Source organism: Helianthus annuus, chromosome 3 (genome assembly GCF_002127325.2).
Source record: "Helianthus annuus cultivar XRQ/B chromosome 3, HanXRQr2.0-SUNRISE, whole genome shotgun sequence".
NCBI classification, from domain to species: domain Eukaryota; kingdom Viridiplantae; phylum Streptophyta; class Magnoliopsida; order Asterales; family Asteraceae; genus Helianthus; species Helianthus annuus.
Genome location: NC_035435.2, coordinates 161,266,134 through 161,279,969, shown reverse-complemented (window position 1 = coordinate 161,279,969; position 13,836 = coordinate 161,266,134). Strand labels below are relative to the sequence as shown.

The window sequence follows — 13,836 nt, the reverse complement described above, 5'->3', positions numbered from 1 at the left end:
CACCTCTATTGTCAAATAAAGGTGTTGATATCGAAAAAACTATATTCGGCGTAGTACATGGGGGGAATGATGTGGCTTTCTGGGTAGATACTTGGGTCGGTTCCCAGCCGTTGCTATATGTTTTCCCATTGCTTTTTCAGCTGGAAAAGGAGAAAAGGTGCACAGTAGCGGATAGGCTGCAAACTAGAGTTTCTGGGGTTTCTTGGGTGTGGAACTGGAGACGTCAACTGTCGGACGCCGCTGAATTCAGTGAACTTCAGCACCTAAATTCCATGCTGGGAAGTGTCTCGGTCAGTGGTAACGTCGACAGGTGGCGGTGGATGTTGGATCCTTCAAACGGATTCTCTGTCGCCAGTATTAAGCGTGTTATTCAATGTCATAATCGGGATCCGAATGCATACGTAGTGGAGTGGAACAACTGGGTTCCAAAAAAGGTCGGTATTGTTGCTTGGCGAGCCGAAAAGGAAAGACTACCGACGAGGGATGCTCTTGAAAGACGGGGCGTTACGGTACAGTCCACGGAATGTATTATATGCCGAGAATATCCGGAAACCAGTGACCACCTTTTGGTCTCGTGCGGCTACGCTCAAATAGTTTGGCAGGCTTTGTTTCAGTGGTGTAAAACACATCCCATCTTGGCTTTTAGCCTTAGGGACATCCTTGATTCTTACAAGCAACTAGACGGCTCAAAGGAAAGAAGAAAGGCATTTCATGCGGTTTGCTTGGTGACAGTTTGGAGTATATGGAACATGAGAAATGAGCTAATGTTTAGGGGGAAAGACAAGTCAGTAAACAACATTGTCGAAGAGATCAAAACTAAGAGTTTCCTTTGGATAAAGAATCGATCAAAAAATCTGGAGCTGACTTTGGAACATAACTATATAATACTTTATGTATACATATATAGTGAAAGATGTAACTTTCCAATGTAACAAACCACATAACTATATAATACTTTATGTAAAATAGTGAAAGATGTAACTTTCCAATGTAAATTTCTTAAAGTTAGAGTTGGTAGCAAATGAGATAGATGTGAAGTATTGTTTATGTATCTATCATTAGGTGGTTGTTTTTAATTCAATTATAGTTGTATACCGAGTATTTGTCATATATTATCAGAACTTGTAACTATATATCCCAATTCTATTGTATAGTTCAAACATTTTAATGATTTTATGCAACTTATGTGTGTATAGTTCAAACATTTTAGTGTTTTTTATGCAACTTATGTGTCATTTTAACCTTGTTGATGTGTATTTAGCAATACATGTATCCATGTGTCAAAACTTAAAAAAAAACTAATTTAAAAAACCACCGATTTTTCTGAGTAAATGAAACCCAACAAATGAACAAAGTCACATGTCTTGCTTCTCCTATGTTCACTTGTTCATACTTCTTTTACTCACAAAAAGCCCTTCATTCTTCAAACTTGTTTCCAATAATTATGTCAAATGTCTATTATTATTTTTATTAAATAATAATATTAATTCAAGAAAATGCGTTTATTAATCTCTACTTTAAGACACATTCACTTTCTTCTCCTCCATATATACTAACCCTTCCCTCCACCTTCTTCCCCAACTCTCATCTCTCTCTTCACTTTCTCTCTCTGACACTTGCTAAACTACACCGGCATTGCCGTTTGAACCAACCCGTTTCGTGTCGGGTAGCGAAAAACCAAACCGAATAGAAACCGGTTCTTTTACAATGGGGAAATTAATGGCAATTGGTCTGTTTTTACTTATGGGAGTTGCACCATTAGCATTAGCAGGCGGGCACGATTACGCAGGCGGGCACGATTACGCTGCCGCTTTAAGCAAAAGCCTTCTGTTCTTCGAAGCTCAACGATCCGGTTATCTTCCGGGTAATCAGAGAGTTACATGGAGAGGAAATTCGGGGCTCCATGATGGAAAAATTAATGGGGTAATTAATTAATTAATTAATTATCAATATTACATATATATAATTGGATAATTGGATGTTGAAATTATTAATGGGGTATTGTTATTAATTGATTTGGTTTTTGAAATTTTGAAGGTGGATTTGGTGGGAGGGTACTATGATGCAGGGGACAATGTGAAGTTTGGGCTTCCGATGGCGTTTACGGTAACGATGATGTCGTGGAGCATCATCGAATACGGGAACCAAATGGGTGCGAGTGGCGAGCTTGGCCACGCCATGGATGCGGTTAAATGGGGTACTGATTATCTCATGAAAGCTCACCCGCAACCTCATGTTCTTTACGGGGAGGTAAAAAAACGAGTATTAGATGCTAAATAAAACATAAAAAGCGACATTTGATAACGACGTGATGTTAATTCAAGGTTTTATTGTGTGGGTCCTGTTTAAAAGGACCCATGTTTTAAAACCGAATTTAACGGACTTGTAGTAATGATTACTTTAAATGTATTGATGGTGACATAACCACATAGGTAACGTTTTTACTGATTTAAATATTTAATTAACGTTTTACTATAGGTGGGTGATGGTAACACTGATCACTATTGTTGGCAAAGGCCCGAGGAGATGACAACTTCTCGATATGCTTATAGAGTTGACCAAAATAACCCCGGTTCGGATCTTGCTGGAGAAACTGCCGCCGCTATGGCCGCTGCCTCCATCGTCTTCCATCGCTCTAACCCCGCTTACTCGCGACAGCTTCTCAACCATGCTTATCAGGTCAGTTTTAGCCTCTTTCATCATTCCGTTTTTAGTCTATTATTATCACTACTAAAAGTTGATTATTTTTGTGCATAGTTGTGCAAGGTTGCAATTAAAAAAACACACACACACTCACACTATGAGCAAGGCGTAAGATAGTAAAAGATAGGTGTATGTTAGCAAAAACGGTTGGTGTGAAAGCAGTTACAGTATCAACTTTATTGTCTGGCAGGTTGTTGGCGGTTTAACTTAGCATACCTAGCTAAGTTACCTAGGTCCTAGGTAGCAGTTACCTTTTTCATAGGATGGTCAATGTTCCAACTCTTTTTCTCTTTACTCCTTTTTCCAGAGCCACAATTTCTAAATTCAGAGTGCCATACAACTTTTAATGCACAGCATGCATATTATCTGAATCACTTTACTGAATCTAACTATTAATGTTCTGACAAAAGGTATTACTTTTGTCATGTACAATGATGTTAATTTGGACAAGTTAACCACGTTCAATAACATGTTACTTTTAACTTTCGATCACTAACGGATCAGCAGAGTATTATCATGTTATTAACAAAATCACTCGATTATATACATCTCTACTAGACAATAATGTTTATACATCAATTAAAAAAAAACCAAATAAAATATTAGAAAAATCCTCTTACGAGAATCAAACCCAAGACCTATGTTAGTAACAAATAAATAAATAATAACAACAACAACAATAACAACAACAATAATAATAATTATAATAATAATAATATAATTTTTAGAACATTCTTTAAAATGGTGTTTTAACCTCCATAATTTGCTGTCAACTCCAATTGTTTGGTTTGGTTTGGTTTGATTCGGTTTGATCCTGTCTTAAAAACCGATCATCGGTAACTCAAACCGAGTATGTTTATTTTGTGTTTGTGTTAATCAACTCCAAAAGTTATTAGGTACTGTGGTCGGTGGTAGATGTGAACCCATCAAGAATCTAATTTTATTTAGTATTGTCGGTGGTAGTACTACTACAGTAGTATCACACCCCATTGTACCAGTCACCACATTTAATTCCTGTTTTACCCCTGCCACGAGTCACTAATTACAACTCTTTTTATCTACAGCTATTCGATTTTGCCGACAAGTACAGGGGCAAATATGACAGTAGCATCACCGTGGCCCAAAAGTACTACCGATCTGTCAGTGGCTATGCTGTACGTGATCACAATCTCTCCCCAACCACAATTTTAAGTCTTACATATGTTTGTTAAAATTACATATTTACCCCTCTTTTTTTTTTTTTTTTTTTTTTTTTTTTTTGAAATGGGCAGGATGAATTGCTATGGGCAGCTGCTTGGATGTACAAGGCAACAAACAATGATTACTACTTGGATTATCTTGGCAAAAACGGTGACGCCCTCGGTGGGACCGGGTGGGCCATGACTGAGTTTGGTTGGGACGTTAATAATTTTTTTGGTTGATTTTATTTATAGTTTTTAATGGGAGGAAAAGCCAAGAATCATGCTTCAGTATTTGGGAAGTACCAAGAAAAAGCCGAATTTTTCATGTGTTCATGTCTTGGAAAGAGTAGTCAAAATGTTCAAAAAACTCCTGGTGGCCTAATTTACAAGCAAAGATGGAACAACTTGCAATTTGTCACAAGTGCGTCGTTCCTACTCACCGTCTACTCGGATTACTTAACATCTGCCCGAAGAAACCTGCATTGTTCTTCGGGCAGTGTTGCGCCGTCAGAGCTACTCGCATTCGCCAAGTCACAAGTAAATAAAACCGCCTATTATTTATTACTTATATTTCTTTTAAGTCATAAACATTGAAATGTGACTAAAACTTGTTTGTCTTTTTTAGGTTGATTACATTCTTGGAGATAATCCAAGGGCGACAAGTTACATGGTTGGATATGGAAACAACTACCCGCGACAAGTTCACCATAGAGGTTCATCTATTGTTTCGGTTAAGGTTGACCCGTCATTTGTTAGCTGCAGAGGAGGTTATGCAACATGGTTTAGTAGAAAAGCGAGTGACCCGAATGTTTTGACCGGTGCTATTGTTGGTGGGCCTGATGCTTATGACAATTTTGCTGACCATAGAGACAACTATGAGCAGACCGAGCCTGCTACTTATAACAACGCCCCACTTCTTGGTATTTTGGCTCGGTTACATGGTGGTCATGGCGGTTACAACCAACTGCTTCCAGGTATGTTTCAGTTTGTGTTCGTTAGATGTTATTGTTTAGGTTTCTTTCGATTAAATATTTAAACGTGTTTGATATTGTTTGCAGTTGAAATTCCTGTTGCTAAGCCTACTGCTGTTCAACCGCAGCCTAATTCAGTTAAAGAAACTCCATTTGCAGGTACTTAAAGAAACTCTATTCAAAAGGGGGGTTGTGGCGCAGCTAGTTGCCCGTTTACCTGCCATTTTACTATAAATTTCCTATAATATGATTATATCATGAAATAAGATAAATTCTAATCTTTGAACATTGTTACTTTGTTTAGCTCCCGTTGCAATTGAACAAAAGACAACAACTTCATGGGTAGCAAACGGGAAAACATACTATAGATACTCCGCTATAGTGACCAACAACTCAGGAAAGACGATCAAGAACCTTAACTTATCAGTCTCGAAACTCTACGGTCCTCTATGGGGTCTAACCAAGAGCCCAAGCGGCTCATACGGGTTCCCAACATGGGTTAGTTCATTGGAAGCTGGCAAAAGCATTGAGTTTGTGTACATCCATACCGCTTCACCGGCAGAAGTCTCAGTCTCAAATTACACATTGGCATAAGTCAAGATCAAGAACGCGATCAAAAGACGAGTGCAACTGAAGTAAAGTTTTCTTGGGGTGTGGTGTTTTTAGTTGTGATTTTTGGGTTGTTTAATGTTTTTAAAGGTGTGTAAGAATGGAGGGTGAAAGTAGTGAAGAGAGGGTTGAAAAGAAGAGCTCTCCTCCTCTTTCTTTAGATTAGTGTTGTTTTTCACTTCAAATTAGCCTTTTGAAGTTAGTTTCACTTGTTATTGGTGTGTGTGTTTTGGTGTAAATGTGGCAAAACACTTTAAGTTCCAATATGAATGCAGATTGTGCAACACATTCGTGTTTTTTTTCGACGTGTTTTTGTTTCTTGAACTGATGAGATAGTTTCTCTGTGCTGCCATATTTGTTGGGTTTCATTTTCATGTATTGTTCAAAACATAATATGTGTCATTGTCCATTCCAAATAACATGTCATTTACTTTAGAAAAAAACAACATGAAATGAGCAATTTCAAACTAAAACATGCCCACTTTTGCCTCGTATTCAAGTTCTTCAAGACTTTTCATTGACTTGGCTATAGGGCCTTAATACTGTTTTTTAAAGTTATGGTCGTTTTTAAGCCTTTTAGTTCACTTGGTAATGGTCGTCTTCAAAAGTTGTGGCAAATGGCACATTTACTCTCATGCTTTTGACATTTTTTTTTTCTACTTATATTTTGATAAACAATTCAAATTGGCGCCAAGAAGTTTAGATAGATTTAAAATGGGAATAAATATAATTTGAAGTTTCAAAGTATTTTCTTTTGCTTTACTTCCTTTTCTTTTAGGAAAGTCTAAGGATGGCAACGAGTCTCAAGTATTTTCTTTTGCTTTACTTCCTTTTCTTTTAGGGAAGTCTAAGGAGCATGGCAACAATTCAAGTTTGCGACGAGCATTGCCGTATTGGTAATCCTAGTCCTATACCCCCCCCCCCACTGTATAATTGAATTCCACACCACACCCCACTCCATTTTCGACGAGTGTGAACAGGTATCGGCATACTAAGCTTTCAAGTATATCAGATCGGCATACCCATACCCGAACCCACAGCATTTTCTTGTCAATCCAATACTTAAATACCCATTTCATTACCAAGGGGGGTGGTGGTTCATTGGCAAAGACAAAGCCTTTAAAAACACCTAGATTGGGAAGGGAAAGGTCTTGGGTTCAAGTCCCAAAGACAACAGAGAATTAAAAGAAATTAGCCGTTCAAAAAAAATACCCGTTTCATTACTAGTCTCGGATGTTTCTAGAATTTCCACCGGGTTCGCCCTTTCTTGCCATCCCTGGAAGCCAAGATATAAATTACACACTAAAAATTCTGTCTTGTCTATCTCCCACCCAGACACTTTTTTTAACCCCCGACACTTTAAAAAAAAAATAACTTCAATAATAACTTACGAAGTTTTATAGTATTTATTGCAAGATTTTCAAATCAAATGAACAATAATATATAGGTGTAAAAGTATGAGACTACATTGTGGTGCATAAATTATCTTGAGACATAACACAACTGTACAGTAGCATAATTATAAAACTTAGAATTCAAAACAAATTCAGAGTCGCTAAAGGTGATAGAAAAACTTCAATCAAGCAGAGAAGTCACCATCTTCATGCAGTGATTCACTTTTTGTTAATCGTCTTGTACATGTTATCGATCACATCCTGCAAAAAGAAAAAACACGAAATTTACATCCAAGAGAACAATATCATATAAAGAAAATGCCATTCTAGTAAAAATGAAAACAAAAAACATATTTTATATACATACCTTGTAATATTTGAGCATTTGGGGCCTTTTCTTCTTGAATGTTGGGGTCAAAAGGTCGCGTTCCATGTCAAAAGGAACAGGGTCAAGGTGGACCGCTTTCACAAATTCAAAACCTTTCAACTGCAAGACGGTTTGACGGATACAGTTAAAGAGACTTTGAAAAAGATAGAGAAGCACATAAAAATTTTACAAATTAATAATAATAAAAACCTTTTTCTCTTTTCCGATTCTGGTGAGCTCTCCCAGTATGTACTCTTTAATCTTAGGATTCTCGCATAAGGATTCAAAATCCCCAGAAATATTATGCGTTTCAGCATATCGTTCAACCGCTTGCTTATTTGGGTTCGCAACAGCAACAAGACAAGACTCGAAGCTGTTCCCATATATCCATACCGCGTCAATGTCGGAAACAAGTCCATAAACATTTTCCAGATTTTCAACCGCCACATATTCTCCTTGAGAAAGCTTGAAAATGTTTTTCTTCCGGTCAATAATTTTCATGCTTCCATCAGGTTGCCACTCACCAATATCCCCTGCAACAAATTACATAAACAATAAGAATTTAACTAAGTACAAAAAATTAGGGGTGTGCACGGTTTGGTTCTTGGGTAAACTCGAAACCGAAACCGTAACTGAAATGTTCGGTTTTCGGTTTTTAAAATCGTTTGGTTTCGGCTTTTACGGTTTTGACAACGGTTCGGTTCAGTTTTTTGAACAAAATTACGTGAGATTCAAAAATAAAATGTATAGACCAAGATTTAAGAATCTTTCTTAGATGTTTACATTTAAGTTATTATATTAACCTTTTTAATTAATATTGTTCACATAAACTTAACTTTCTAATCTATTTTTATGTCTCACCAAAATTTTTATTAAAACATTTTCTTTTTACGTTAATCTTTATTATTGAACCCAAATGCGAAAAATGAAACCTTTGGACTAAACTGGCAAAATGGCCCAAACCACAGGGACTAAAATGGCATTTAACTCTTTACTTTTTACGTTAATCTTTGTTATTTGTTGTAGGCAATGGGTAAATCATTTCAAAAATAAATAAGTTATATTTTTATAACAAATATTCAAGAATAAAATTAATAATAATTCCTAAATCGATATATAAAAAAACATTTAAAAAAATGATTTTTTAGGTTGAAATTCGGTTTTTTCGGTTTTCTGCTCACCCCTACAAATAATTATAATAATAACGGCTAATTTCTTTAAAGGCAGACCTGTATGGAACCAGCCATCGACTAACACTTCCTTTGTAAGGTCCTCGCGCTTGTAGTATCCTGAAAACAGAACATCACCTCTAATACATATTTCTCCCTGTGGTTTGTTTGGATTCAGGGCATCATAATTCATCTCGAAAACAGACTCCAAACGGGCGTCCAAATTTGGTACTGGTGGACCCACAGTACCCAACATATCCATTTCGTTTGGCAGCGAGACAAACGTTCCAGCACAAGTTTCCGTCAGCCCTATATATTGTAATAACATAGTTAATATTTAAATATTACTTAACTATAGACCAAACATTTTGATCAAATGATAAGAGTGAAATGATACCGTATCCTTGGAGAACGTGAGAACATGCCACCACTTTCAGGTAAGCTTCCACATGTGGAGCTAACGGAGCTGCTCCGGATAGAATAATTCGTACGTTACCTCCGAGCCCCTGTTTAACCTGCTCAGATTACGTTAAACAAATATCAAGCAACCATTGTTATTATGTTTAGAGAATGGAAGCTACTTTAAGTTGATACACTCACCTTACTAAAAACAATTTTGTCACTTAGTGGAGATGCCTCAGAATGTTTATGCCCACTCTTCATATTATGTAACTTGCTGTACAAGTTATCCAAATCAACAAAATTTAGAACTTGAAAGAGAAAAACATATATGTAAGTTACGCTAAATCAAATAAGTTATGTAACTTACTAATTATACGCTAGATTAAATAAGTTACGTTTGAGAAAACCACCAGCAGCAATTTTTTGTTGTAAACCTAACACAGCGACAGTTGTTAGCAGCAAAAGATATTAACGAAAAGTTTATAACTTATAACTTATAAATTCTATCCAAGACTCGAGGATAAATAAATAACTTATAAGAAAGTCGATAAATAAATAACAGAAAAATACCTGAATAAATTCTATCCAAGACTCGAGGAACAGCACAGAAAATAGTAGGCTTTAGCTCCCCTATGTCTTCAATCAGCAATTTAACATCCTGCAAGTAATAATAATTCAAAAGAATCGTCATTTTGTGTAAATAACTAATAAAAACTTAGTAACCAATCGGCTTACCCCACGCCAAAATCCAATAGAGGCCCCGTGATTGATAAAACATTCTTCAATCACACGATCAAATATATGAGCCAGTGGTAGAAACGAGAGATAGACATCGTTAGCATCCAACTGCAAAATATTAATTCACGTGTATGAAAAAAAGCATGAAACTAGTGAACTTTTTCCACTTTTTTTATTAGCGGGTGGGACCTTACCGATTCATTTGCACTTCCTAACAGACGGCGTACACCAGCTATAAGTGTTACAATGCTGTTATTGGAAATCAAAACACCTTTTGGATCGCCGGTTGTTCCACTAGTGTACATTATTGTACATATGTCACTTTTTTTCTTCAATGGTAGGTCAAAGTTTTTATCATCACCCTGCAAGTAGATATAAGGCACCAAAATTAATTTGTAAATTCGTATTAATAAATATAATAATTGATAATAAGAATAATAATAGTAGTAGTAGTAAAAGAGCGTACCAACGACAAAAATTCCTCCCATGAATGTATTACCACGCCAAAATTTCCGACTTGTTCTTTTTGTTCAGGAGTAACTTTCCCAAAGCTCACAATTGCTAAAAAGATGTATGCATTTAGTTTCTTTAAAATGAATATAAATGTTTTAAGAAATTAAACATTATGAGTAGCTTACTTTTTAGATGTTCGCCAGCTGCGGGAAATGTTTTTAAGAGCTGTATAACCAACAAAACATAGTTAATCCAACTGCAAACTTTGAAAGAACTTATAAATAGCTTTTTTTATGAAATAAAATAATACAAACAATGACGAAATACCTCAGGAATCTTTTTCTCTTCTACGAAAGCAATTGTAACCTCAGCATGGCAAATAATGAATTCTACTGCACCAGCACCTATATGTAAAAAGAACATGGTATAATTAAAATATATATTATAGGTAACACAGAAGCATAAGGAATTACACATCTTTAAAACTGAATCAAGAAATAGCATTGCCTACTTACCTAAGGTATCGTATAAAGGCACACAGTACAATCCATGAGCATTGCACGCCTGCATTAAAATAGAAGTATTAAAATCCAATCGAGATCAAGAAGCAACCAAAAAGAAACAAAAGGAACACTAGAGTACCTCCATGCTCATAACCCATTCCGCACAATTGGCACCATAGATCCCACACCGTCCTCCCTACATCATCAATCAAATTTTGTAACAATGAATCCATGTTTATTAAAATTAAATTAAATTATATAATTTTCGAAACACTAGCAATAAGATAGAGCCAATGGTCATGAAGAATGTTTTAATTACACATGAAAAGATAGGCAAAGCTAAAGAGAAAACGTCTTATAACTATCATCAAAAGGTCACTCACCGGCTCGACACCACATGCACGGATAGCATTTCCAACCTGTATCACCTTGTCATACACTTGCTTGTAAGTCAACCATACATACGGTCCATGCTGTAGACCCAACAAAATGCATATAAATATTGTCAACAAATAGTCAAACACAGGAATTACTTAAGGAGTTCAGTATGATCCATCACAAGCACCAATATACCTTTCCATTCACAAGTTCACGAGTACCAAGCATTCGATTATCGGGGTATTTCTCCACCGACAAGCTGTAACATAACCACAAAAAGAAAACTTCATAAAAAACCAAGAATTCCAACACTCAAAAAATAAAATCAGATCCTTATAGACGTTGTCACTATGTTTTAGATTCTCTTTGTGCAGTAAGGCTAAAGGGTATGGAGAGCCTCATCCCCAAGGGGATGGGCCGCCACGTAGGCTCGGCTTGGAGGGGATGGACCTAGGGGGTGGGGGATGCGCCCCTTTATATATATATATATGTATGTATGTATAGATGTGTGTGTTAGGAGAGAGGAGAGAGGCACGGCACATCCGGCTGTGGGGAGCCGATGTTGCCGAGCCGACCCTATGGGGGGCGGTGTGGGGGACCGGCGCCGATCCTAGCCGGGCCTCAGCCGGCCCCCATACCCTTCAGTCTAACCAATTGAACACGTTCTATCTTCCTAACCAAAGATTCTCAAACAATCAAACTCCCAGCCAAGTCTAACCAAGCATCTAAGATTACAAATCCTATAATCGTTCCTGCGGAATCTCATATCTATCGTTTTTGTATGTGAAATCACATCTTTACAAGAATACAATTCAAGTTTTCATAATAATAAGAAGAGTTTATCCATAGAGTTACATAACAAACAAGGTTTAACATAGAGATTAGTGGCACTCTAAATAAACCTTTTGACTTTAATGATCTACCTTTAAATCATCCAATAACAAAAGCCAAATCAATAAAAACACAACAGTAGTCAAACACAACATTCCACACTAATAATTAAAACCAAACAACATGCAATTTAGGTCAACTAACCCTAACTACACAAAATCAACCACACAATAAACAAATATGCTCAAATTCAACCTAACTAAACTCAGATTCCAAATCCAAATCACAACACCACTTGAATCTACTATCATTATGAAAACACAACTGAACAAGTTACAGATCTAACCGGAAAACGTCCCAGCAGGAATCTAGACCGTCGATCGGAGGCGGAAAACCGTCCTTAGCGAAGACACTGCGGTAAACTGGTCCCATGGATGGTTTGCCATCTGTGGCTTCAATTGCTGGCTCAACTTCTACTATGAACTTCTTCGACGACATTCTCGAGATAGCTGAAAGTTGAAGGTTGTATGTATGTATGTATATGTATGTATATATATGTGTGTGTAGAGTTATCGGAGGTGGTGGAGTAGGTGGCGGAGGAGTGAGGAAGGTGGACAGATTCCGATCGAAGCGTGTAGCGCTGGCCTAACCCTTTGACTTGAAGCAGAATTATATAAGCCTCTTGTTTTTTTTTTTAATTTATTTATTATTTTTTTTGTACTTTTACCTTTGAAAATTATTGAGTTTGGTTTGAATTTTAAGTTTAGCTGAATGGATACAAGATAATGTAATCCAACACTAATCAGTGATTTCTTTTAATTTGAGTTAGAGAGTGTTTGGGGTTGAGTTTTGAAAGATATTTTTAGATTATTGAGTTTTGAAATCGTAAATAATCAGTTTTGAGTGTTTGGGTAAAAAAATTAAAAAATTGATTATTTGTTTTTAGAAAATTACAAAACTCAGTTTTCCAAAAGCAGCCCCCCCCCCTGCTGCAACAAAACGCAGTTTTCCAAAAATTGATTATTTGCGTTTAGAAAAGTATTTTCACTTGTTTATTTTTTTCAACGTTTTGTTACAGTAAATTATCTGATTCTTATTATTCAAAACGCATAATCTATTTTCAAAACTCAACTAGACGATTATCAACCTTTAATATTGTTTGGTGAAAAAAATGTTCATTGTTACATGTTTGATTTTAAGTTAATTGAAAACAATATTGTTTAGTAGTAATTAATTTTCTTATGTGTTGTTGGACTCGCTTGCTTTTATAAAAAAAATAAACATTTATAAAAAAGTTATATATGACTGGGACACCAAATAAAGGTTGAGTGATTTCAAAAATACTTTGAATAAAACTTTGTTACTATTTTGTAGATTTTTCCTTGTAAAAAATATTGATAAGTCATGAACAATTATGGTTTTTAAGTTTTTATATCGTATTTGTAATGTATAATTAGCTCATTGATGTAAATGTAGTATTACTTTATTAAATGTAGAGAAACTGTCACTTGAATATAAAAAACAAAGTAAAAAGCTATGACAACCTTGTAACACCTTACACCTATATATGTAGTGCACTCAAATATAACTTGATAAGTGAATGAGAGATAAAGATACATTTATGATTATAAATAATCCTATTTATAATATTTACGCTTGTAACTTAAGTAAGATACATTTTTTTGCATGTTTCTACTTAAAATTGATCGTGTATTGAATATTTACGTCTTCAAATCCCCTACATATCTAACCTAACTCGATGTAGTGTGACATCATAGTCGCCTTTTATTGTTACATGCCGTTTGTGTGAACAATCATGTTCAAATTTTATTTTATGTTCTAGAAGATCTAGATATAGTATTTTGAATAACAAGTTAGTAATGTTTATAACTAATAGCTGTGATTGTAACTTACGTATTTGTATGAAGTAGTGTAAGAAATATATAGAAGCATCAATTAGTCATTAACTTTTTTTTCTTTGCTATTGCATTTCTCATAATTCTTTTATATCAACAAAAGAAACAAGCATAGCGTGTTATGAAAGAAGCTTAGTCAAAATATAATATACGTAGAAGATAAAAAACTTGATATTTAAACGCATTTCATTAGATACAAACAGCTTGAATTTGGTTATATC

At 35.6% G+C, this 13,836-nt stretch overlaps 2 protein-coding genes across 2 annotated transcripts; one reads left to right on the top strand and one right to left on the bottom strand.

Moving 5' to 3' along the window:
- The first annotated feature begins 1,557 nt into the window (after window positions 1-1,557).
- LOC110930247 (endoglucanase 6) lies at window positions 1,558-5,769 on the top strand. The gene is made up of 9 exons (XM_022173524.2): window positions 1,558-1,923; window positions 2,038-2,250; window positions 2,479-2,679; window positions 3,768-3,857; window positions 3,975-4,010; window positions 4,137-4,421; window positions 4,510-4,858; window positions 4,943-5,014; window positions 5,160-5,769. Exons 1-9 carry the CDS (start codon window positions 1,708-1,710, stop codon window positions 5,447-5,449), a joined length of 1,752 nt encoding a protein of 583 aa, XP_022029216.1. The 5' UTR covers window positions 1,558-1,707; the 3' UTR covers window positions 5,450-5,769.
- Window positions 5,770-6,847: 1,078 nt separating this feature from the next.
- LOC110930246 (long chain acyl-CoA synthetase 4) lies at window positions 6,848-12,430 on the bottom strand. Its single transcript, XM_022173523.2, has 18 exons — window positions 12,046-12,430; window positions 11,064-11,127; window positions 10,874-10,963; window positions 10,630-10,686; window positions 10,503-10,551; window positions 10,315-10,391; window positions 10,173-10,212; window positions 10,001-10,095; window positions 9,729-9,896; window positions 9,532-9,642; window positions 9,367-9,454; window positions 9,164-9,230; window positions 8,995-9,070; window positions 8,792-8,909; window positions 8,455-8,703; window positions 7,436-7,758; window positions 7,226-7,345; window positions 6,848-7,119 (listed from the first exon to the last, which is right to left on the bottom strand). Exons 1-18 carry the CDS (start codon window positions 12,195-12,197, stop codon window positions 7,078-7,080), a joined length of 1,986 nt encoding a protein of 661 aa, XP_022029215.1. The 5' UTR covers window positions 12,198-12,430; the 3' UTR covers window positions 6,848-7,077.
- Window positions 12,431-13,836: the final 1,406 nt, after the last annotated feature.

Excerpts from the sequence above, each read along its gene's own strand:
- LOC110930246 (XM_022173523.2), bottom strand. The coding sequence starts at position 12,197 with ATGTCGTCGAAGAAGTTCATAGTAGAAGTTGAGCCAGCAATTGAAGCC. Across the intron at positions 8,910-8,994 it reads ACAAAATTGTTTTTAGTAAG|GTTAAACAGGGGCTCGGAGG; the intron begins GTGAGTGTATCA and ends TAATCTGAGCAG. Across the intron at positions 8,704-8,791 it reads TCACGTTCTCCAAGGATACG|GGCTGACGGAAACTTGTGCT; the intron begins GTATCATTTCAC and ends TACAATATATAG.
- LOC110930247 (XM_022173524.2), top strand. The coding sequence starts at position 1,708 with ATGGGGAAATTAATGGCAATTGGTCTGTTTTTACTTATGGGAGTTGCA. Across the intron at positions 1,924-2,037 it reads ATGATGGAAAAATTAATGGG|GTGGATTTGGTGGGAGGGTA; the intron begins GTAATTAATTAA and ends GAAATTTTGAAG. Across the intron at positions 4,011-4,136 it reads CAGCTGCTTGGATGTACAAG|TTTTTAATGGGAGGAAAAGC; the intron begins GCAACAAACAAT and ends TTTTATTTATAG.